Source organism: Cygnus atratus, chromosome 2 (genome assembly GCF_013377495.2).
Source record: "Cygnus atratus isolate AKBS03 ecotype Queensland, Australia chromosome 2, CAtr_DNAZoo_HiC_assembly, whole genome shotgun sequence".
In the NCBI taxonomy this organism is placed as follows: Eukaryota; Metazoa; Chordata; class Aves; order Anseriformes; family Anatidae; genus Cygnus; species Cygnus atratus.
This window is the reverse complement of record NC_066363.1, coordinates 109,131,863-109,157,643: the sequence shown is the minus strand read 5'-3', so window position 1 is coordinate 109,157,643 and position 25,781 is coordinate 109,131,863. Positions and strand designations below refer to the sequence as shown.

Genomic DNA, 25,781 nt, shown 5'->3' with positions numbered 1-25,781 from the left:
TGTATTTTTCCAGAAGAATGACTGTCTTGGAAGACTTTCGTAGAGTATTTTAGAAATACCTAGAAGGCTTAGATTTCATAAAATACAAAACGAGTGAATTTTGAGACTGATCCTTGCATGAAGATTTTAAGAGATCTTTTTTGTCTGTTTTGATATTAAAAAATTAGCTGGAAAGAATGTACAGGGCATGTAAAAAAATAAACTGATGCGTGTTATCTAGAGCTAGCAATATTTTCAGAACATACAGATTCTACAAAGATTTAAGCCTCTCAGTAATAAACTCTCACATGATCTTTAATCATGTTTCTCGCCAATTCAGAAACTGATTTCCACAATGAGATTAGGACCAACTTCTCCACAAACACCTAGAAACCTGAAGTCCCATTCTCTTATTGGAGACACTTAAATCATACATGTAGTTGTTCACGTAGTGCAACTGCAGTATAAGCCTAGGTTCATGGAATTTTAGTTTAAAATTACCTTTTGGGAAAGTAGAGTGCTGCAACTTCAGGTTCCAAAGCCTTTAGGTCCTCCAAGTAAATATCATCAGGCCCCTGATGATGACTTCGCTTGTGCACCCCTGTTAATTTTAACAATTAAGGTTACTGAGATGAAGCTATCCAGACGCATTAAATACAAACATAATTTTGGAAGATTTATTGGAAGATATTTTTGGAAGATTGAGACTTACAGCATTTATAAATTGAAGAATTTAATTATGGTTTTAGTCAATTAAGACTTGAAAGATTTTCAGGAAAAAATGAAAAGGCACATTTGCGCTTTTTTCGCTACTGCCCCTATCTGGTAGATTACAATGAAGGAAATAATCAGTTTTATTTATATACCTTTCTTTTTGGAAGGAGAGTCAGTTTTTGTTGTTGGCTTCGTTTCTGGTAGAGGGTCTACCAACAGTCTGGAATGATGGTCAGCATCTAATGTTAAGGAATCCTGTGGTTCTATGATTGCAGAAGCAAGAGAATCTTTAATATCCATTTGCTTAAGAAGAGGATGAGTTCTTGGCTCAGGTTTTAGTACCGTACAGACAGAATCTTTCACTACATCATCATCTTCAACTTCATCAGAGCTGAGGATGACCCTAAAATGAGTCTTTTCTGATGGTGTAATGGTAGCTGTTCTGGGCTGTTCCAGTTTCTCTTTCTTGCTTATCTGAAAAACAAGACTCCAGTCAATCCTCTCACTTCATGTATTTGTTTTATTCTGGTCTGAACATTAAACCTGTACTCAAGGGTAATTTTGTCAGTAAGCTTGGTGCCCTGATCACAAGTAAACGGGGTAAGAATTTAAACATGTATTTTATCAACATAAAACATGGCCTACGTTATTAGCAAAGTTCCCTAAAAGAAAAGCTTCATACTGGCTTATTAGCAAGTTCAATAAAGAAACTGGCAAGTCTTGACATGATGACACAAGGCAAGAAAAATGCATAAACAAGGATATGATAGGGCTTAAGCCATCAGCTGTCCTGTTAGATAAAAAATTTATTCCACCTATTAAGACTACCATTCCTCTGGAATGAACTATAGTTTAACCTAAAATAAAGGAAATCTGTTTCCAGAGTTGATTTCATCAGTTTCTATCTAAAAATTCAAAAATTTTACATCACTACAAAGTTTTCAAGAATTACTTCGCTGATCAGCTTTTGAACTCAGTAACATCGACTATCAGGCAGCCACAAGGGGGTGCTACTTTCCTACTTCAGCTGAATTATTCTGAAGAACAGCAGCAGATTTACAAACCACTTGTAGTGCACAATTTTAAATATGCCAAAATTCAGTTCACAGAGTTTGAGACAGTAAATAACGATACCTTGGTTGATTCTGGGAATCCTCCCCATGTCCATTCCATGTGAGATTCAGATCTGAGCAAGCTCTCAGCAGGTTTAACTTCTAGTTCTGAATCACTTTTAGGGCAGACTGGCTCAGAGTAAGGGCTAGCAAATCAACAGGAACAACAAAAAAAAAAAGCAAGAAAGCTACAGTGTTTAAAATGCATTTGTTGTGCAGCTACTGTTGGTAGAATTTTCTACAGCTTAACAGAGCTTCTATTATTCTGTATCATGGCAAGAAGCCCAGCAGTTTTCAGACAGTGAGAAATTAGGTTAAAACCAAAATCACATTAAAGGACTTCCACGGTGATCACCCTAAACAGATTCCTTCACTTTATCTGCAGTGTAGGTATAGCTCTCTCCTAAGCCCACATTCCATTAAAAAACAAACAGGAAAAAAAAGAAGTTGATTATCCAAAAGTACAGCAGAAGCCTGCTTTGAGTTCCTTTGTTCTGTAAAGATACAGCATTTAAGCCTGCTATGCCAAGACCTGAGTAACGGAAGTTTTACAAAGATAACTCATGTGAATGAAGCAACACCAAATCCTGGTCTACAGGTGGGAAAAACAACATTAGCAAGACTCCTTAGGAGAGGCAAGGGAGATTATTTGAAAATTTCCTTCAGACTACATGACTTGTTAAAGTTCCATCTTACTCCTCCCACAGCATTTACTATCCATAAATCAGAAAAAGACCCTTTGAAATTTACTTCTAACTACTTTTAAGCCAAAAGAACTCACTCTACAAAATGTAAGAAAGGTGTGATTTCAAAAATTTCAAAATCATTTTGCTCTTCAGGTCTTAGGGAAGAAGGGAAACACATGATGTTGCTCTGATGCAGTATTTGGGGGTTGGGAAAGGTCCAAGTCTGTCCACTCTCAAATAAGGCATTTATAACTCATATTATAGAAATCCTGCTCTTTTTACACTTTGACATTCATAGTGTTTGGGGATTGTTTTTTTTATTTAAATATAAACCTTGATATTGAATACTGAAAAATTTTATAGTAAATCCTACAGGTATTTCACTTATGTGTGTACATATATATATATATATACACATATACACACACACACAAATATAAAACATATAAAGTTCTTTCAAGAATTAATGCAAGTATCTTATCTGAAACTTTCTGGAGGTTTGTGGAATCAGGCTTCCACAATAAGAAACAGACATTTGAAGCAAGCAAATCCAATCATCTGATCACAATCCAAACAGTAAGAGTCCTTAATAATATTCTAAGGGATACCAGAAAATCCTAGGTAGCAGTACATTTAAGCAAGTCTACAACATGCGATTCAACATCTCATTGTTCATTTCCAGTCTTCATTGTCCAAGGGACGCGAAAGAGAAATTTCCTACAGAAATTGCCCTTTCTACACTGTTAGAAGAACTTAAAGCAATATATTGATGAAAATACATGCACATCTTTGTTACGAGGAGGAATATAAGCTCATTTTCCTTTGGTGTCAAATAATTTGTTCTGCCTACATTACAAGTCAACTGGAAGCCATGCAGACCTATTAACCTGTTTCTTAGCCTAATTCCTAATAATCAGTTGTACCTGCAAAAGACTGAGTACTTCAGGGCAAAATCTGTTCCATTTCCCCCAAAGTGCAAGTTTTCCATTATCATTGTCAGGGAGAAGGTTTTACTCAAAAGGCCCATGCTTGTAACAGTGATCCACTCATGCTAACATTGCTTGTTAAAACAGGAAAAACATCGATGGTATCAGGCAACAAATAGCTGACGGTTATTCCTTTGGTTTTATTCTAGTGAATAGGACAGTGGTTTGAAAGAAACTGTAGTGTCTTGCTGGAAGACTTAGGCTGTTATATTCACTCGGCTCCCTGCAAAGGTTCTGAAGATCAACAGGACCAATCTCAAGAAAAAAAAAGGCAACCCCCCCCCCCAACCAGCCTTTCAACCTCTCCAACATAAAAAAACAACACCTTCCCCATTTTGAGTAAGTCATGATCACCTACCACGATGGTTAAAATGGAAGTCTTGGAAGATACATGTTTGAATGCATAGTACACATGAAGGAAACTTCTAGCCATTTATTAGAAGAAATGACACCAGAGAGCCAAAAGAAAAAGACCTGTGGCCACCTTCTACTTTTTCTTCATTTAAAGTATCATTCTCTATATGCCTGCCTTTTGTGATGGAAAAAATGAAACTACATCCTAAGGCATTCATCTGTTCAAAATGTGGCCCCACTCTCAAACACAAAACTACTAAGTAGATCTGTTGATACCACCCTAATGAATAAAGTATCAATTTCAAAACGCAACATAGTTTACCAGCATAAATCCGCCCATCTGTATTGACTGCTGCTATTTATTTTGAGTAGGCAACAATGCAATGCCTGTTCAAAGTTAAATACTGCTCCTTAACTAAAATACCTAGCACATTTGAAGACAGACATGGCCCCACTACATATACACACAGCCTTCAGTGCAAATAATTAGCATCCTATCTTGTCCCAAGGGTAAGCAAGCTTCCTGTCTCTTAAGCTTTTATCAGAGATGGCTCTCTGAAGTAGGAGCAAAACTTTTTGGATTTAAGAAAGAAATCCTATGACTAAAGATATACATGATTTAAGATATACATGATTTACTTCGTATCTTTCCGCTAGACTTCTGTTACCTTAAACGACTCAACTTTCTTCTTCCACATTTGTAAAGTGTGGAGTGGTTACATATTAGTAGCTAAAATTCTTCAACAAGTACAGTACAAATATACACTCATACAAGCCATGAAATGTCCAATCATCTGGGGATGGACTTCTGCCCAGAGAAGCTATGGATGCTCCATCCCTGCAAGTGTTCAAGGCCAGGCTGGATGGGGATTTGAGCAACCTGGTCTGGTGGAAGATGTCCCTGCCCATGGCAGGAGGGCTGGAACTAGATGATCCTTAAGTTCCCTCCTAACCCAAACCACTCTGTGGAGAATTTTTGCTTTTGCAGGAGATCTGTTCCCATCTTGCCACTGTTAAAGTGGATATTTGACATACTGAGGTTCTGTTTCTGTGATTGAAAAGGAGTCATAAGGAAAGAAGAGAAGCAAACAAATATGAGCTTCATGTCTTAAAAACTATTTAATAGTTAGATGTCACTCAAAACTATCAACGTCTTGTTTTAAGCGTACAGTCATAGAACGAGAGATCATAGCATCACTCAGCAGGAGAATGCCAAAGAACTGCTTCTTAGAAAGACCACTGAAGTATCATAACACCTGCAGACAGTGCTTTGTAGAAGGACAAATGGAATTCCAGGTGTGCAGCTTTGAAAATGTGAGCAAAAGAAAGATTTTTCATCCAAGTCTGGTAAATTCCAGTGAAGGTCCACCTGATGAATTAAGCGGGCCATATATCCCTGGTCCCTAAATTTTTGATAAAAGTGAACCCACTGCTCACTTTGACAGTCTTTGTAAGGACAGTTTCTCAGAGTTTACAAGTATCAGATATCAGACAGAATGAGGCTTTCTGAATGGTCCCCATTGGATAAACAAAAAAAATAAGAAAGGAGTCATCCTTGCACTAAGGTTATTACAAGAAATCTCACTGATGAGGCCTAAGAAGGGAGAAAGGCAGATTTGCTTTGGGACTCAAGTGAATTTAACCCTCAGATGGTACCTAAGTATTAGGATGGGTACAGCTGGACATACTGTTCTGTGCAAAAGAAAATATACCCATATATGCTGTTGTATGTAGTAAAAAAGACAAATAAGGGATTAGATTTCTCAGTACTGCAGAAATGAGAGACATGTATCTAGATGCCAGATTTGAGTCACTTCAGTTAATGCTGTGCACCTGGATAGGAGGAACACTGACATCCAAACACTGACACAGGCTAACCAAGAAATGGAGCACCTACTCTCTTAAATGGCAATTTACCAATCAGTCACCCAGATACCACTGGAGATGAACTACTGCGATAGGTAGTACCTTCACTAAAAGTTTTCAAGGGTGAATTGACTAAAAGAGAAGACCAGAAATAGCAAACACTATATTCACTATCAAACATATCTATGCCCTGTGAAAGTTTCATATGAAAACATCTCAAAGATTAACATGCGTGAAGTAATCCTTTTTGAGATAAGGTAACAGCTAAAGTTACCATATTACTGTAAAAAAAAAAAAGACTATTAGCTGTTCCAGGTCTGCCAAAAAAGAGGTTTTTATAACCTCTCATTTCTTTCACTGTACGATGTGTGCATTAAAGAATCTTTCTTTGGTGGCTCAGGAGAAATAATTCAACATAAAACTTCCCTTTTCCCAGATAGATTTTCCCCACCCCACCCCCCAAAAAAAGGGAAATGAAAATTGGCAATTTCTCTGTTACTGGATAGCTTCTTGTTAAAAAAAAAAAAACAAAAAACAAACTGACAGCCCAGGCATCTCACAAGACCCACAGACAAGTTGCTATAGAAGACTATCCCAATAAACATGTAAACAAGAAGAAAGGAGATTAGCACTGAAAGGGATGGATCCTGTCTCCTAGATATAATCTGCTAGTCTATGTTAGCTAGAGTTCGATAAACTGAAAAGAAGTACCAGCCTGTCTTGATGAAGGACTTGATGTTCCAATTAACTAGATAATATAATCCATGTGACACTGTATCATTCAGGGTCAAACACTGTGGATGCTTTTCAACCACAAACCTTTAGGGAACATTTGAACACTACATCTTATTAAGCACAATTGAGGATGTGGATGTCAGCCCAAAACATAAAAAGGAACAATAATGGGATTTCCTGTCCAACTGCTTCTGAGAGGCTTCTGTTCATTAACAAGCTGTGACTGGGGGAATTGGGGAATTAGCAGGCACCAAGCATGGTGTGGTGCATTCAGACTTACTGAGGCCATGGCCCTGGAAAACACCCAAAGCAGGGAGATTATTTTTAAGTATTTTCTGAAGCTTAATCTATATTCTACTGTATTGGTACAGAAAAATAGGCACCTGGTACACTGAGCAGCTAAAAATGCAACAATGGCCATCACACAGGGCTGACCAGTAATCCTCCCTGACACCAAGAATGTATCTGCTGTGAGGTAGACTCCTCAAACTGAAAAGCAGTAAAACTAGACACTCACCAAACAGTTGACATGAATCAAGATGTTGATCAGCGTGCTATGTGCTACATACACGCCCTTCCCTATTGCTCAGTGTTCAGGTAAAATTCACCTCAAGGACTGCATCTACTTACACTAATAGAGATTAGCGTTAGAGTGGTAAAGCCAAACTTCAGAAGCATGAGTCTTGAAAAAGCGAGAAACTGAATGCAAGTAGAACATAAGAGCTTGAACATCATAAACCGAAGAGCTTGGGTTTGTAAACATAAATGCCCCAGTCACTAACTGAAAATTGACTGGTGAGCCTTATCATGCAATTTGTAAGAATCCACAATCAACAGATGGTGCTTCTGGTATCTCTGGGTTAGTGTTCCAGTAGCTAGCAAATCCTCTGTTCTGCACTGCAATGATTCAAGCTGAGGACCTAAATTTACCTCAAGTAATTTGCACCTGACAAGTTCTAACTTACATACCCAATGCTTCTGCTTTATGGCATATCAAATGTTACTTATGCCACGGTGAATCGTGGGGAACACAGGACCTTTACATATCTTTCTCAACAAAATCTTATTAATTGCATTTTCTTTCTTTGGTAGCGAATTTGAGCAAGAACATTTTGTTCATTTGAGGAAAAAATGACAACTTTGGTTTAATACACAGAGTGGAAAGTTCCCAAAGTTCCAAATAAGCAGCTCATGCTACATTTGGTATCACAGAACTTAGACGAGTTGGATAGTATTACAGATCAAGAAATTAAAAACAATAATAATAATAAAAAGGCACATTTATTATAATCATTCACCTTTATATGCACAATGACATTACAAAGTGACTTACTTATCCAGAGGAGACCAGTCTCCATCAGATAAGGGGTAATGATCCTTTGAGTGATAAATCAAAGATTCCTTTTGTTCTTCGCCTTTTGGTGATGAATTTGAGGATCCTCTGCAGAAATAACAAGGGACATTTAATAAGTCAACTCTAAGAAATCTGCATTACTAATTCAGTTAGAAAAGTGACTTCACATGCTATTAAAAATCCAAGATGAAAAGGAAGTGTACAGCTTAAAGAATTAATTGTTTGCAGCACACCTGTATACAAACTAATTATTACAGAAACTAACACTTTAAAATATTACAAGTTTAAAGGGTCTCTGATACCGTGTAAGTTAATACTGAACTAAGAATTCACAATAACTTAAGTGATATCACTCTCTTCAGCCAGCTAATACTACCAAAACCCAAAGATGAACCCATAACCCTCACTTCAGATTCACTGAAGAAGTTAAAAAGTAGTTTGACAACCTGTTTTAAGATTGCACATTTCACAAATTAATTAAATAGGGGCAGCTACTGGCCACACAATTCACCCAGAAGTTTGCATCATGGCCACACAGTGCAAATAATACAATAAAGATGAGTCAGGAACTTCAGTGTAAAACGCAAAAATTTACTTTAAGACATTATTATGAAAGAAAGAAAAGGTGTATTTCCTCCATTAGCAGCACGCTTGCACTGAACTTCTTTTGTAGTGCTAATGCTAATTTATCTTATGGACATAGAGAAGATTTTAACACTATGTATTAAAATACATAAATAAGATTTTACACACTTATTTAATACTGCAGTTTACTTAGACAGTAAGCAGTTACAGTGATCTCTCATTTGAGAGAGTCTGATTTGGAAGAGTCTAGACTCTGTTAAATACTGAACTTAGAAATGTATCTTAACACTGGGTATTATTATTCTTATGAAATGATATTCCTGGTGATGAAAGCTTGACTTGTTATTACAGCTGCAAAGACTTTTGTACACACCTTTTGTACTCAAACCAAGCTAACTGTGATAGAAAAGTTTCATACTATTTTATTGTAGCCAGTGCTAAGTATCTAAACACAGGCAAAAGTTGTTATCAAAAGATTAAGAAAGCACACTAGAAAATGATTACAGAGAGGTCCTCGATATTTTGACTTCAGAGGGTGGGCAAGATGACAAGTAGGTGGTACTAAACAGATTTTATTCACCAGGAATTAGCCACCGAATGAGTTTACATGAAGGACCAAAAAAAAAAAAAGAATAAAATCTCTAAGTGAATAAATCTCATCTCTAAGGTTAAAAATACAAACACAGTCAAAGATCACTGAAAATAAGAGGGGAGAATTAATATTAGATCAGTGTATACCAATTTGTAACATTGAGTTTACTATTAATTCTAAACTACTTATTTTGCAACGTTCATAAAGACTGCTACCACTTCCTCTCATACATACCTATTTTATATAGTATCTAAATACTGAAGACTTTAGAGACAGGTAACTTCTTCCAGCTTGATGCACTGCATGGGTGGTTTAAGAGACCAGCGAAAGCCATTTAATGGCATTACGTTAGAATGCTCCAGAAGGTTAATGTACATTTAATGCCTTCCTGAAAGCACAGACAAACTGTGCGGACTGAAAGTGAAAATCATTTCCATTTTACAGGGTTGGGAGCAGTCGTGGAGCATGACCCAGGACAGACACAATGCAACACCCTTAGCACTAGAAAAATAACACCCTCTATTTCTGAGTGTATGCACTAATCTCAGTCCTGCTGGAAATTTAGATTATTCAAGCATTTGTAACATAACTAAATCTACAGCATACCATCACAGCTAGAAGAGACAAAGGACATTTAAAAAAAAGTTGCATAAACATGTGGAAACAGATTCTGAATTTTCCCGAGGAACAGGAAACAGCTTGTTTACCACTCTGTAAGGGAAGAACTAGGTAAGACATGACGTACTGGTACCTATGGCTGAATTTTTGACCTTCCTGTTGGAACTCCACCCTCCCTTTTCCTTTCTCGGAGTCACTCTGCAATCTGAAGATATGTCTAACAGCAGTTCAAGGTTCTATTTCTTTACAGAGAGTTTTTTTCAGTTTCATTTATGGATATCACGCAGGGCTATAAAGCACTTCAAACCTACTGATATCACCTTACATCCCCACAGGATGCGTGTGCACCTTATGAATGTTTTTCTACAACAGTATCTTCAGCTGGGAAAGAAACTTTATACGTCTGTTGCAAAGCATTTTATTTCCTGCCTTGATAGGCCACTGGAATGACTGTCCATGAACTCCGCTAATAGATACATAGCCATGAACTTACTGTCTCTGGGCTTCAATTACTACAATTTAGTTTTTCAGTCCTGCACTTACTGATCATTCACATGAAAACAGCATTCATTTTTTATAAAGTCACCTTCCTTTCACATCACAACACTGAGAAGGCATTTCTACTGCCGTTTTTGTTATTAAAAGTATTCTGGTTTACAAATAAAAAGCCTTTTCAATCCTTTATTCTAGACAGTACAAAAATAAAACTGGGGTAACCTTTATGGAAACACTATTGCTTGTTCGGCTATGACTAGACCAGACATTAGTCAAACCCACAAATTTTTACTCATCTCTCATCATATTAAGATAATTGCTGGAATATTAATTTGAATTCTGAACACATGTTGAAATCGACCACTATTGATGCAACATTCCAAATTTGCAATGAGAGAAAATGAATCTTGCAATGATTTGTTATCATCTGCAATGACTTATTAAATGGAGACTAAATCAATCACAGGGTCTATTTGCTTTCTTCCTATAGTTGATGGTTACTTTGATTTTTGATGTTTTCACTAAAATATTGTTGTCTTAATGCTCTTGCACTGAAGCCTGATTAAAAATCTTGCTTTTCTTAAAATAGAAAAAAGGAAAAAAAGAAAAAAATCAAGCCAAATGAAATACCAAATCTTCATCTTCAACGGAGCAGTATCTAAATGAAAATTCTTTGACATAAGCACGACAATGAAAACGAAGACAAATGAAATAGTAATACCACAAATATTCTAGAAAACACTTTAAATTCCAGGTTTTGTTGTGTTTTACTGGGCATAGGTGTGACATTACTTAGACTCACGTTCTTTTGCACTGACTGATCTTTTTGACTGCTACTTATTATTAAGCTTGAGACTCCCCTGAAGACCCATACTGAAGGAGAGATTTTTCAGTTACATTTTATTCTTTTACCAAAGCATTCTTCCATTTCCCAGACCAGATATAGAACTTACTCGTACTACATTTAGCAGTAAAGTTGTCCAATAAAGCACCGAGCTCTGTTTAAAACCTAACTTCACTTCTTTCATTCAGCAGCCTAAGAAATTTCCGAGAAGCCCCATTGAGTAGGCTTTTTCTGGATTTTAAATGTTTAAATGCTTGATAGCTTTCTTTTATGACCATAATCCTTCCGATCGTTCGTATAAGCTCCTAACTTTTCTTAGTACGTGTTATAACTTTACTACAAGCTCCAATTTACTAATAGTTTATCCACTTCAACATACAGGGCTGATTATTCCCCACCACAACTACACATATGTAGAGAGTTCTCTTTATTAATGCAAAGGAGTGTTAATTTTTGTAGTTTTTAGTTACTGAAGTAAACTTCAAGTTACAAGAGGAGTCAGATGCAGTGTACTAGAGACATTCCACACCAGAGTTTACTTACAGGTTTCCAAACACTACTGCACCACCCTGCCTCTAAGAAGGTAGGCAACAGATCAGGACAAAACTTCTTTATGAGAATGGACTTAAATGGATTTCATGTTTACAACAAAATGGCCAAACTTGAATGACTCTAAGAATATGGAAGGTAACAGTTTGGGATTTTGTTTGTTTAATGAGAGCCTACCTACAGCCTATTGAAACTTAGACATTACTTGCATAGAGGAAGGGCACAAGTCACTTTTAAAAAGTTCAGTAATACCAGTAAAAGCACTCAGCAAATACCTGATAGTTTATTTACCTTAGGGGTTGAACACTTTTCTCATCATCTGAGCTTATTTCCATTTCAAAAATCTCTTCTGTCCCAGTAGAAGACATTTGATCTTCCTTCCTGGTATCTTGCTTGTATTTCTTTCTTCTTCTTTTTTTCTTTTTCACAGAACCTGGGGTGAATACAGTCTCTGGTTCCACAGAGTGTGGAATTTCTGAGTTCGCACATGTCCTCTCATTTTCACCTGATTTCAAATGATTGTCACTGTCTTTAAAAAACTGGTCTTCAGTGGGTATTGGAGATGTTGCCAAATATGCAGGAACTTTTTCCTAAACAAAAGAAAATAAAGCACAAACTTTTTATTTTTTTTAAATTTTGTTATGTGCATACAGGATAATTATGGCCTACAGACTAATCCTTGTATCTATTTTTAGACATGAAACCATACAATAGCCCAGCGATATAAGAGACTGATATCCAGAAAGGAAGGTCACTGGAAGGATTACAGACAGTTCAGATAAATGAATGTTAGTATTATTACAGTTTTAAGGCACACACACATTTGATTTTGATAGCAAAACAAATACTCAGTCACAACAGTTCTATCCATACTTAGCAAATGCATTACTAAAAACAGGCTAATTAATCCCAATGTTACCTACTTATTTTGAAACAGATTCATAGAAAGTTGTTGGAAGGTTGGATTACAGAAAGGTTGGAAGGGATATCTGGACATTATCTGGTTCAATCTTCTGTTGAAAGTAGGGCCTTAGGTTAGGATACCCATGGCCACGTCGAGTTGAAGTCTCCTCCCAGTTCCATGTTATCCACAAAACTGAGGGTGCATTCAAGCCCTGTCATTCATGTCAGACATCGTTTACATAAAGTATCTTCCAAAAAGATAAACTTAACTATAACTTACTCAGGTTAAAAAAAAGAGCAAAACCAAAACCAGCACCAACCCTCAATTAATTACAGAAGCAACAATCCAGATGAAGAAAAAGCTTTACCAATCAACCACTGTGTGTTTGTTTACATCAGAACAACAAGCTAAAACATATCAAGACCTAGATCGAAAGAAGTACACTGTGAAGGAACAAATATGAAGTGAACACACAGAGAAGATAATGGAATTTCCATGGAGGGGAAAAAGAAAAATTTATGGGCTCAAATTAACGGTAGCAATAGAATTAAATACTCAATGCCTGTGTGTGATGTTTTTTCTGAATATCAAGTTCTGAAAACAGCAAAGACAGACCACTTGAAAGAGCCTTTCCAAATTCATTGAGAACTCTGATGAGAGCTTTAGCATTAAACACAGCTTTAATAAGTTACCACAAGGAAATGTTGACCCGCAGCAGAAATGCAGAGAAGAAGGCATCTGTGAGCACTAGAAATAACTCAATCCGCTGCTTCTTACCTAACTCAATCTATAGTTTCAGCATGAACTACCAGCTTTCCAGAACACATTACGCACAGGTAAGGGACTTCTAAGTTAATATACAACTTCTGTTCAAAGTTAATATACAAAGTTAGCAGTAATCATCCTTGCTTTCTGAAAATAATCTTAGGACTGATCAGTTCCCACCAATGGCTAACAACTTGCAGCTATAAAGAACCACTTTCAGTTTTGATTTTACTCATGGTGCATGTTACAACAGAACTCATGCTTGCTTTCTCTTAAGTATCGTGAATTCCTGCCCCAACTTATCATTTAGGACACTAGTCTAAATGCTTTTCTTCTTCAACTTTAAGTAATATTTATCTCCTTTTGAAACGAGTGCTTCCTCCATTCCCTCACAGTAGACAAGCACTGTTATAAGCTAGTAAGAGGATCAAGCGCATTTCCTTGAAAGACTGATTCCTAATAGCAACAGTGAATGCACACACTTCATCTTTTTACTTTGCTGAGATAGATTTTTTTCCCTTTTCTCCTCTATTTTCATTAAACCTTTTGGATTGTTATATTTAAAATTTGTTTCCTTTTATCCTGCTGAATATCCTTCCTGATGCAGAAGCGATCAAAACCAAAGCTCTATACTGAAAAATATTGCAATTACACAGGTTCCAAACCCTTAGAAAACTCGACTAAAAATGAACTATTATTCCTGTTTTTTTTCCAGAAGCTCATTATCTTCCCATTGGAAAATGCCTTGGGACATTAATTACTGCTTTCTAATACAAGAAGAATTCTCAAGTTAAAGCAGCTATTGCTAACTGGTGAAAGTTTCATAAATAAAATTGTGAAAAAGTATGCTAAAAATTGTAACAAAAAATATGCCAAATTAATCAGCCTTCATTAGTACAGAGATTTTAATGCAAGCTATAAGAACATATGACAAAACGTGATTATAAGACATTGCGATCTGTATAACTGCAGTTATAATCTGTATAACAAGAATGAACATACTAAAACAAAGTAACTTTCAAATAATGGTAATAATCAACTAATTACTTTATTATCACTGGTAACATAACTCTATGAAATACCAAGCACCTTGGTAGCACATGAAAAGGGCGTAAGACTCAGTCACAAAATCTAGCTTTCAGGAGTTACCATATTGACAATACTATATTAAGCATTTTCAACACATTACTCTGTTAACACAGCATCGTAGCCATCATAAAGCACAAAGCTCTTACATTTTCCTCCTCAGTTTCTTGTACAAAGAAAGCTTCTCCATTGTCACCCAGTTTCATATGAAGATCAACAGCATCACCATTAATTTCTATATCGATCTGTGGAAAGAGACGATTTAACATGAATAATTCATCACAGGGGAAAGCACTGACCTTGAGTCTTGCTCATCTCTGATAATAAACTTTGTTCCATTGCATAATCATCACTCTTCCTCCTCTGCTTTCTGAAAGAAGTTTGTTATAATGGTCTTCATTTTGTTAACTGAAAATACATCAGGCTATTAATAGAGATCCTATAACCTACAAGAAAAACTGAAAACATCTGATGACTAAACCTTGCTCACCTGATTTAGAGAGCTGGGAGCATAAATAAGCACTGATCTAGTCTTTCTTTCCTGGAAGAATGCTGAACAACTGAGTCTATTCACACTCACATACCTAAAGCTCAAACTGAATTGGGGCCTAGTACAAACCAGTCACAAAGACCAGAAGATCAAGATGGAAAACTGGAAGCCTCCTGAAGGCAGTATTTTTTCTGAGAAGTAACCTTAACCCCATGCTTCCAACAGGACAGATTTCCCACAATTCTTTCTGCAACTCAGATAACTTGTTTCAGATTTTCCTTCTCATGAGTTTATGGGAATATGACATGGTACCACAACTCTTCTGCAACCATAGTGCTTTTGCAAGAGGGAAAATGTTTTTAGACTCATTACAAGGTACTTTACGACATTTATCAAGCTCAGTTTCAAATAACTCCTGCTGTATGTGTATCTCACTTGCTCTACAGACATTAGGCATTTAAAGTACAGCTGTATCACCACTCTTATACCTTGCTGAAAAAGCGTTCATGATGTAATTTGTTGCAGAACTGTTAAGGAAAAAAATAAAATCAGCTTTTTTCAGCAGTATGCTCATTAAGAAAACACTAGCAAGTGGGAAATCAAAACAAAACAAAAAGAGAAACAGGAGAACTGCTGATAGCCTGTGTTATGGTAAATGCAAAACCTTAATGCGTGTAACTCTGAGTATGACCATACCATTAACAAAAAACTTCCCAAAACATAATTGCTCTTTTAGCAGCACTTCTTTCTCTTTTCACAAGAGAAATATAAAGATAAGGGTAGTTTCCTGCAGTGACATTTCACTTCTTAGAATAGCTGTATATAGTCCTGAAGTTTTATGATCTGTTTAAATCAATCCACTCTTCAGTAACACACCCACAGGCAATGTTGTCATACACAGTACTCCCTACTGGGAGTACTTACCATTCTTCCAAGGATGTAAACTCCCCCCCACAATAGATTCATTTTAAATCAAATTAACAGCCCAATCCAGCTCACTCGCTAAGTACATGATTACTAAAGCCTAGGCAAGGGGATGGCAGCACCAGAGTCTCAGACCGGCCAGACAGGGAATCGTACTGGGTACAACTCTTTTTAATAAGCCTACCAACGAACAAAGTTTAATCCCCAATTTTCATTTGCTTGTAGATACTAACAATTGCATTTTCTACTGCATATCAGCATTAAACAAAGATAATCATAGAATGGCTTGGGCTGGAAGAGACCTCAAAAGATGAGTTAGAAAAGAAGGAAAATTACTAAAGAAAGTTAGTTCCAACCCCCCTGCCATGGGCAGGGACACCTCCCACCAGACCAGGTTGCCCAAAGCCCCATCCAGCCTGGCCTTGAACACCTCCAGGGATGGGGCATCCACAGCTTCTCTGGGCAGCCTGTGCCACTGCCTCACCACTCTCTGAGTGAAGAATTTCCTCCTAGTATCTGATCTAAATCTCCCCTCTTTTAGTTTAAGACCATTCCCTCTTGTCCTGTCATTGTCTGCCTGAGCAAAAAGTCACTCTCCACCTTTTTTTATAAGCCCCCTTTAAGCATAGAAAAGCTGCAATGAGGTCTCCCCAGAGCCTTCTCTTCTCCAGGTTGATCAACTGCAACCCTCTCAGCCTTCCTTCATAGGAGAGGTGCTCTGGCCCTCTGACCATCCTCGTGGCCCTCCTCTGGACCCGCTCTAACAGGCTCTCAGCCTTCTTGTGCTGGGGGCCCCAGACCTGGATGCAGGGCTCCCAAGCGGGGCCTTACAAGGGCAGAGCAGAGGGGGATAATCACCTCCCTCCACCTGCTGGCCATACCTGTATTGATGCAGCCCTGGTAGTATTTATGACAGGTCACCAACCCTTAAGATATACTATATTTATCCCCCAGACATTCCAAAAATAGTTGCTTTCAGCATCAGGGATGCATTAAATGCATTAAGCATTTATTTCCCAGCATACTTGAATAGATAAATAAATAACCATGTAAATATTTTAAGACTGTGAAGTGTCTGTGCCTGTAGTATTATTCTTCATTTGATAACTTCAAGAGCTGTCAAAACCTTTTTAAAACAGCATTTTTTCTTGCAGAATCCTTAGATTACCACAGAAAGTCCTGTTTTGTATTCCAAAATTATCACTCTGTAACAAGAAACAACACTTAATGAAGCTGCTAACTGGATATGTGGGGGACTGGGAAAGGAAGAAAGAGGGGGGGAAAAAAGGGAATGCATTGGTATTCAAAGCTTTGTTTTGGCCCACTTTCTGAACTTACCACTTTTTCTTTAGAGCGCAAGACACCAAGCTTCCCAAAGCGGACATGAAAAGGAGAGCACTGGTATGTGCCATCCTGCTGCCGGACGACAATGACATCAATGCATCCTGAAAGGGTAGCCTGATTAATGCCTTTGTACAGTTCCTTCACAGTAACCAGGACTTGTCCCGCAAGTTGTCCTACGTAGTTCATAGTCTGAGACTAAGGAAGAGAAGAAAAAGAGTAATTAAATACAGTAAAAAGAAGTTTTTTTAAAAGTTAAGTTCTTTTAAAAATCAAAATACATATGCTATATCATTTATCAATTACTCTGCTTAATGTAACAAGCATTACAAAAATGCCTCAAAGAGTCAACAGAATTTTGAGCCAATTCTCACCAGTCTCCAGACCATTCTTAATAGCTCATGATTAACTTGAGCATACGATTATTTAGTATTTTAAGGTAAATCTTGATTTATGTCATTTTAAAACCTGAAAGGCCTAGATTCAAGTGATGCTTAAATACTCAGGTAAGCTCAACAGAGAAATTTGTTCTCCGAAGATTGCCTATATAATACAACTGATCCTCTACTGAAAATAGAGATAACTATACATAAGGATGCAGAAAACCTTAAGCATCAGGGTAAGTTATATAGAATCTACGACACGCAACTCTTCCTTTACAGTGCTGTATTTTAAAATTGGCTAAGTCACCTCAAATTATCAAAAGATTTACTGGGAGATGTAAGCTCCCCAGAGGAGTTTGGGAAAAACAAATGGGAAAGAAATCCATTTTTTTTTTCTTAAATAAGGGAAGCACAACACCAGTGAATTTATTCTGTCACGAGACAAGTGCTAAAAACTCTTGCAACATAAAGTTATGGGCTTGTAAAATCTTTTTTTGAAAAGCACTGCCATTGTCGTGTCCTGAGCACTCCTCTCATCTACGAGAACTAGAGGACAACCTACCAGGTAACAATCATTATTTCCACAGAAATTATATCCAAAGAGTAAAGACTAAATACATTTTCATATGCAAAAGCAAGTCCTAACCAAGTTTACGCAGTCATGCAACAACTTATTTTAAGTGTAAAGATCTATCTTAGTAACTACAGAGGTTTCACCAAGTTTCAGTCAAGAGAAAACAAGTCTCTCACAGTTTTTGCAGTTGTTTACACTCCTGACATCAGGAAACTGAAAAGAACAATTTTAGTGTAGGTTAAGAAACCCTTGCTAAATAAGAGTGAGGGAGCTTAGGACAGAATAAAAGGAAAAGAAGATGAACGTTAAGGTTATGCTCTAGTCAAACTGGAAAGAAATGCGAAATGCAAAGATAAACAAAGAACACATACAATCACTTATCAGCTATTGCAATCCATTAAAATACGTAAGCAACCTTCTGAGTGACTAAGTCTTTCAGACTAAGAACACAACATGAACTATGAAGCAAAGTCCAAAGAACATCTCAGCTTTAATAGAAAGAGGAGGAAAAAAGTGTTCTAATGGAGAACTGAGTGCAACCTTTCCTTATTCTGCCCTCTCCTGTCTCCCACCCAAAAGATTGCTACAAACCCATTTCAAGTACATCCAAGAGAATGCACAACTCTGAAGTTGAAGACACTGTTGGGAGAACAAAGAGCCACTGCAAACAAGCAAAGCACACAAACACAACCTATAACTGGGCTTAAACTATAAAAATCTATTTGGGGATAATATTTGTTCAAAGAGATCCAAAAATAATTTGTCTATTTGCTTATCTGTTTTTATTAGCCTCCAAACAGGGTTTCAAATTCTATTCAAGATGACGTTTAAGATTTTCCTTAATGCCTCTAACCAAAACTCTATTACACTACAAGAGTTTTTCCTCCTGATACTGCTTTCCTTGGCTGGGTAATTCATCAAGTATTTCCATTCTGAGCCTTCAAAGCCTGCTTTAGAGTCACACAGGGTGCACTGCATTCATTCAAAAGGAACTGATTCTGTAGACATCTAACAGGACCAATATAACTATAAACGTGCACGAAATCTCAAACTACTTTCAGAGAGAGCACAGCTGTTTAAGTATTTTTCCCCTTTCTGGGCTTTTCAAGTCCAACATATGCACAATAGCTAATCATATTTAGATTTAAAATTACAAAACAAACACCATTCCTCTCCAGAAAACTTAGAAGGATAGAAAAGCTAACAAGCAAAGATAGAGGCTTGACAATCTAGATTGGCAATTGTTTTGGCATTAGCCACAGGATTACCACGCTAGGTAGCATGCTAGAGAATTTTCTCCCATAGCTTTTGCACAACGTGGCTGACGAAGATGAGAAGAGACTGTCATTGAGCAACTAATGAAATTAGCAGAACGGCCTCCTTATTAACATTAGCAATTAATAAAAATCAGTTTCACCTCCAATTAGTTTCACGTGCAACTGTAAAATTGCTTGCTAACAAAATAGCAGCTCACTTGCAAGACTGGGAGGCCGTGCTTCAACCCTTCCTCACCAGCCCCTCTCAGTGAGCTGCCTGCAGCTTGCAAGCACACCCAGTTTTCGTCTGGGTGCTTCAGTCAGGAAGTTTGATCAGCTCACAAGAACGTGACAAACACCAGGCAGACACCAGAGCGCTACAAGAAAAGGCTGCAGCAGGGAACTGAACATCTTCCTTTTGACAGGGGAGATATTTGCTGCATCCCATGGAGCTGCAACCCAAAAAAGAAAGGCTGCAATATTTTTATTTTTTATTCTTTAAGCAATTAATCCTGCCCTATGCTGACAGTCAACCCTTACTTAAGCTACAGGGGAAATTCTCTGACAGATGTTGTCATTCACATCTAGACTTTGGCCACTTCCAAGGGGACTCTGGTACTGCTTACACAGAAAAGTGATTTCATGATGCCAAGATGACCGAATTTGTCAGATGTTTGACACGATCAGGAATAGCCATCCTTTACAGAGCATCCATTCCATATATTTCATTTCAACAAACAGGACCTGAGAAGTAGGCCTAAGTGAGGAATTCCCTATTATTTACGTACTGGCTATTTAAAAGCTCAGAATTTCCAGCTGTTAAGGACTGAGCTGAGATGGTAGATATTCTAGTTGTCCTCACAGACAATCTTGCCTAACCACAGAAAACCACCCCTAAAGCCCCTAAGACTAGAACCATGCACCTAGTGCACACACGCTTACTTTCCTGCGAGGAAGGTTACCTCTTCTACACATCTCACTTATAGCTCTGTAGCTGACAGCATGACTTTTTGGATCGCACAAACAGAATAACCCCTCATGTATGAAAAAAATATGAACTTTTGAACCTAGTGAGTATCAAAAATGTTTACAAAGAAGCTTTTAATGGTCCAAGTCTTAACCATAGAAAGGGTCAAACTGGAAGGGACCTAAAGGCCACCCAGAAAAAGAGTCCAGATATGTGCTGCATACCTCAGAAGCGGTGGCACTTCGGGATAGTGGGATAGAAGTCATCCAAGAGATACCTAGAGAAACACTTTTTGTAAAATAAGGATTACAAAGCACCTTCCAGGGATAAGCCACTTGCTACACCTACAGTAACAACTTCCTCACCACAGAGCACTTATTATTGAAAGACATCAGCTGCAAAAAGCAGAGCCATGAAGGAAAAAAAACACCACACATCTGTATCAGAACTTAAAAGACTAATCTACCTTTATTGTTACATATTTTTAAAAGGAAAAAAAGGCAAGAAGAAAAGATGATCATAGTTTACAAGTTCAGCTTTTAACATAACAGTTCACCCTGCAAGATAAACATCTTATTTAAGAAGGTTCAAACTAAAGCGAACGAGATTGATTAGAAACAGGGTGACCACATGCCTGAGAAACATGAGACGTTTCATTTATCTCAAATGTCAAGCTTACCCCGGCTAGATTTTTTTTTCCCTTAGAATTTTATTGTACATTCATGGAAAATTTGTGGTGAGCAGCACTGAATCTGACTACAGATAGCAACAATGTAAAATGTTCCTGTGATAATTCTTGCAAATCTAATAGAAATACCTCAGATCACAGAATAGGAAGCAAGATAAAGAACTTCCTAGATAACATTCTTAGTTATGTCAAGCTTAGTAAACATTTTTCAAGTGTCGTTGCCCTGAAAGCAGCATGACTCCAAGAGCAATATACCTTCATAACCTGCTACAACAACCTAAAAACAATTTCCAGTTCTGCAATTCAAGATGTTTGATGGACAAGACAAGTTCAGAAAGGGCAATGCAGTAACACTTTGCAATCCTGTTTAGCTTTCAAATTTGTTTTGATATCCAGAGCATACATATTACCTGAGGCAGCCAAATTCCTGAACTCTGCACAAAAGATGAAGTTGTTACAGCTGACTACTACTCATTCTTCTAGGATAGCAAATTGAAAAGCCTACCAATATCTAAGATCTCGCAGCAGAATTTTTTTTTTGTGACTCTGGGGCTCCAGAGAGATTGATTTTTGAATGTTTAAGCAATACCACCTAGCTTGCATGAACTCATACAGCTGAATATAGTAATATTACTAAGTGAAATGAACTGTAAGTGGAATGGAGGAAAGGATCTGAAAGACACTGTCCTAAAAAGATTCTTTTCACACCAAGAAGCCTTTACACAGCAATAGGCAGAAACTGAAACCGTGTCTGGGGGGGAGGGTAAGAGAAAGGAAGACACACAAAAGTAAATGCAAAGGAAAATATCTGCCTCGGAAGTTCAAGAACTAAAAATAAAATTCGCCTACCCTCATCTATAAAATACTAAACTAACCCTGCATATGTTGGTTGAACTCCTCATGCTACAGGATGAGGAATAAAATGGCTCTCAAAAATGATTAAACTGTACTACACCTCAGATTAAGAATTTAACATACGCTACGCAATAGATATCCAGATTTTAAGAACTTAAGAACCAGGAAATGGTTATGTTTGTATAACCTGAGTGGGAGAATTATATCCATGTACCATTAACATGGATGTTATTTGGGCTGCTACAAAACCAACAAGTCTTCTTGAACAACTTATGTTGTTCAGGAATACCTATATACAAACACACGATATAATCCAAAGACTGCCCACAAATGTGTGTTTCCCGTGCAGTTGGAATATTGCTTTAGCAAAGACAAACCATTTTTTGTTTGTTTGTTTTGGTGTTCTTAAAGGCACCACCTCTCATGCAGGCACACCCGGACTGAACACTACAAATGCCTGGTTCAACAGCAGAAAAAGAAGAGTGCAAGTTACTCAGAGACAGTTATCAGATTGCTCTAGAGATACACAGCTTTAGAGGGTATGAATTTTAACTATCAGAGCAAAAAAAACAGTTAGTTAAATGTAGATCTTAGCCTATAAGAGAGTAGATACTCTTATATCCCATTTATTTTGAGCTGCAGCTAGAGGATTAAAAGGTAGCAATGATGTAAACAGCAAAGAAGTTGCATGTATTTCAAGAGATTAGGTAGAAAAGCAAAATAAAAATCAAGCATAGCACTGGCTTCCCCCAGTTTATCTCACCTTGCCTATGCTTGCATGCATATATATTTACGAGGCAGGCACTTTACCTAACCAGAGGAAAAACTTTGAGACCATACAAAACAACCACTGTAGCACAAGGTCTACTTGGCAAAAACAAGCAAACAACCAGAACAAACCCGACTTTCCTCCTAAAAGTAAGGTTTTAATTGTGGTTTAGGATTGTTCCTAGTACTACACAGAGCACTTACGGAACAAAAGTGGGGAAACCAAGCAAATCTGTTGATCACCTTAAGTCTTCCACACAGAAAGATATAAGCAGGTGATTTTGTAGCTAATTAAGCTGTAGGAACCCATAATTAGCAATAAATGTCAAACTCACCAAGATTCCAGAAGGAACCCTTCCATGGGCAGCAGCAACATTTCTATTGAAGTTATCTTCAAAATCATACTTTTCTGAGAAATTCATCTCAGAAAATAGCAAACTAACTTTCCAAAGTACAAGTAAACGCAAAGTTCACAGCCATAGCAGAACGTTGGATCAGCATTTCTTCTCCTTCCATAGAGGGGTAGAAGAGCTATGCGAAACTTTTGGTCTCTTAGAGGAAAACGTTCAGTGTACTTTCCCACGCAAGACCAAGATTAAAAAGGAAGCACTTCTTTAAGAAACCTCACATAGAAACTCCCTCACCAATAGGCTTTGCTTGAAATGTCGCAGCCCCCTTGCACTCTTTGAGATAAGCACTAACACGGACAGACTTTGCCATATGTTTGCTCTGATAGGTACTGATCTTGCGTTACGTTTGGTCACATGGCTGTAGCTGAAGCTCCCATGAAAAGAAACAGGGATTTGGTTAATGATTCTTAAGCAAAGTCTGCATTGGGTCACTTGGAGACTTTTTGCCCACTGTTATGACTTTACCACCTGTGGCAGCATTCCAAGTTCGAGCCCAGGCTGCTGCACACGGTGTTCAAGAACACCAGTTGCCCCTCCAAGGGCGTGTTCCCCCCACTGATGGCTTCACCGGGCTGCCTATTCAAGGTTATTGGACAAATATGATGACAGCTGGTATTTGTGGAACGTTTTCCCCCTTTTTGAAATAGCATTGTAATAGTAAATAGACAATTGACCTGGTATCAAGCTTATACCAAACCATACAAAAAAAAAAGGTACGTCAAAATAAACATTATTTCCTCCTGTGGAAACATTCCTACTTTATTGAAACAGAATTGTTAAAGCAGTGTAACTTGCATGCGCGGACAACACATTCAAGCTTGCTGTATACTCCATGACTAAGATTTTTTGTTCTGATAATTTTTTGTTCTTAGGAATTTTGAAGTGTCATTTCTTCTCTAAATCATACCCTGGCTAGGTGAGGAAGTGGAGAAGGACAAGGAAACAATTCTATCCCTGTGATCTGGGGATGGGAGACACATTCCTGGGGACCATTAATGTTCTTCTCCCACCCCTCAACCCCCATGTTGTTAATCTGTGCCTGCTACAGAAAAATGCGTAGGACTACTTGAATTGCAAGCTCAAAGACCATCTCAGATTCTACTACCAACTTCACTCTCTCCTCCTCTATGTTTTTTAAATTGATGTGTTAAACTCTGATGCAGGGACAATGAATAACTATACTGGATGCAACCAAATCACTCCTGCGTTTCTAAAAGAATTCAGGAATTACACCCAAGGCCAAAATTAAATCAGACTTGATGACATACTCGTAGCGATCCCACCACTCAATGCACAACTGCGGTAAGGTTGCAATAAGCTGCTCCCATCTCTGGGTCCTTTTCTATATACTGAACAAACTCACATTTAATGGGACTTCACAAGATAGATTACTGGTTTTGTTAGCAGATCTGACACGGGTTTTCAAAGGATATTAGGAATTACTAGGATACACTCAATTTTTATCTGCTTGTTCATCACTCCTTTATCACGTGTGTTCCATTTAAATACGTTATGAAACAAGTTTATGAGCACAACAAAAGCCAGCTTTCTAAGACAGTGCTTCTCTTCAAGCACTTTTGACTTTGGACACACAACAATCAAAGCTATTTTGTTATATCTGTTTTATTTTAGAACTGTTCAGTATTTCAGATTAGCATTAATTTTCTTCAAAGCTTTTAGAAGTGATTTAGAAAACAGCTTTTCCAGAATGCAGATCACACTGCAGTCACTGCTTTATTTTTTTAAATGCAGGTAGCAAGGCAAGGCTTAGGTAATAAGCTCTGCGTGTTTAGGAAGCCTCTCTGTCTTTTATTTCACAATATTAATAAGTTAAATTAAATGTAATTCCCTCTGAGTAAGTTTGTTTTTAACTACAATGCTATTTACTTACAATTCATACAAGAAAATTAGCTTCAGTTTTAAAAAGCAAATAGACAAAATTTGGAAAGCATTAGAAGCAATATTTGTCAGCTTAAACCAACTCTTTGCTATAGGGTTGATTTTGTTGTGGTTCAGCCTCAGAAAGCACATACGAGTTTTTTAATTAGACTCATGCCAGTGAATATTGCTGACAAAGATCAGTCAGCACACTGTATTTGTTTTCTTCCCTGCTCTTTGTGGATCTCCACATCTTACCCCATTGCTCATTCATGCTTCCTGATGGAAATACAATTCCATTTTTAAATGGTACTTTTTTTGTAGTAACCGTCATAATACATTTGGCTCTATTAATTTAGTTTTAAAGCATCCCAGAGATGCAGGCTTATTTTTTTTCAACTATGGAATGGAAAACTAAGTCCAGGAGATTAAGAATTAAAACCACAGATTTTATTTTTTTTAAAGTTAAAACTTTACTGTGCAGTTTCCCAGTGTTATTATTTACCTCAAAGAGGTATATTCAAAACATTTCTTCCACGTGCTGTATTGACATATCCCAGGTGATCATTGCAAAACAAACAAACAAGAATTCTGATTGCCACTGAAAATTATATCTCAGTGATTTGATTGCACTGAACAGGAACTGTAGAAGCAGCAAGGCCAGAACACAGCTCTAGGACTTTTCCCCAGCTCTCCTCAGTACATGTTGTTCTAAGGTCTTGAGAGAAGGAAGCAAGCAGAAATCCTGCTGGCAGGAGCTTCTACGAGAACACAATCACAAGTCACTCACGGATCTGGGGAAATTTGCTGAGACAAGCAATTGAGACAAATGTATCCTTCTCTAAGGAATCATTATACATACAGCAAGTACGGGACAACCTGTCTTTGTCCATGTTCCATGTCTCCATCCTGCCCCCAAATTCTTTTACTTACCATTAGCCAAGTCTTAAGCACCACAGCTCTTAGCCTCACACCTCATCCTGACATGGGAAAAGGTCCTTTCTCCCTAAGGCCCAACTCTGA

The 25,781-nt window shown here is 37.5% G+C and overlaps 1 protein-coding gene across 2 annotated transcripts in view; it reads right to left on the bottom strand.

The window, feature by feature from the left end:
- LPIN2 (lipin 2) overlaps positions 1 to 25,781 on the bottom strand; it is a 43,579-nt gene that overhangs the window by 11,401 nt on the left and 6,397 nt on the right. Inside the window, exons 1-8 of one of the 2 annotated variants that reach the window (XM_035564133.2) lie at positions 22,806 to 23,178; positions 16,977 to 17,177; positions 14,374 to 14,469; positions 11,761 to 12,059; positions 7,766 to 7,873; positions 1,828 to 1,951; positions 846 to 1,167; positions 481 to 580 (exon numbers count right to left, since the gene is read on the bottom strand). In XM_035564133.2, coding sequence (XP_035420026.1) covers positions 481 to 580; positions 846 to 1,167; positions 1,828 to 1,951; positions 7,766 to 7,873; positions 11,761 to 12,059; positions 14,374 to 14,469; positions 16,977 to 17,177; positions 22,806 to 22,892 — 1,337 coding nt within the window. In that variant the 5' untranslated portion in view covers positions 22,893 to 23,178. Of the gene's footprint in view, positions 1 to 480; positions 581 to 845; positions 1,168 to 1,827; positions 1,952 to 7,765; positions 7,874 to 11,760; positions 12,060 to 14,373; positions 14,470 to 16,976; positions 17,178 to 22,805; positions 23,179 to 25,781 lie in introns of those variants that run through there. The other variant, XM_035564134.2, reaches the window with a different exon arrangement.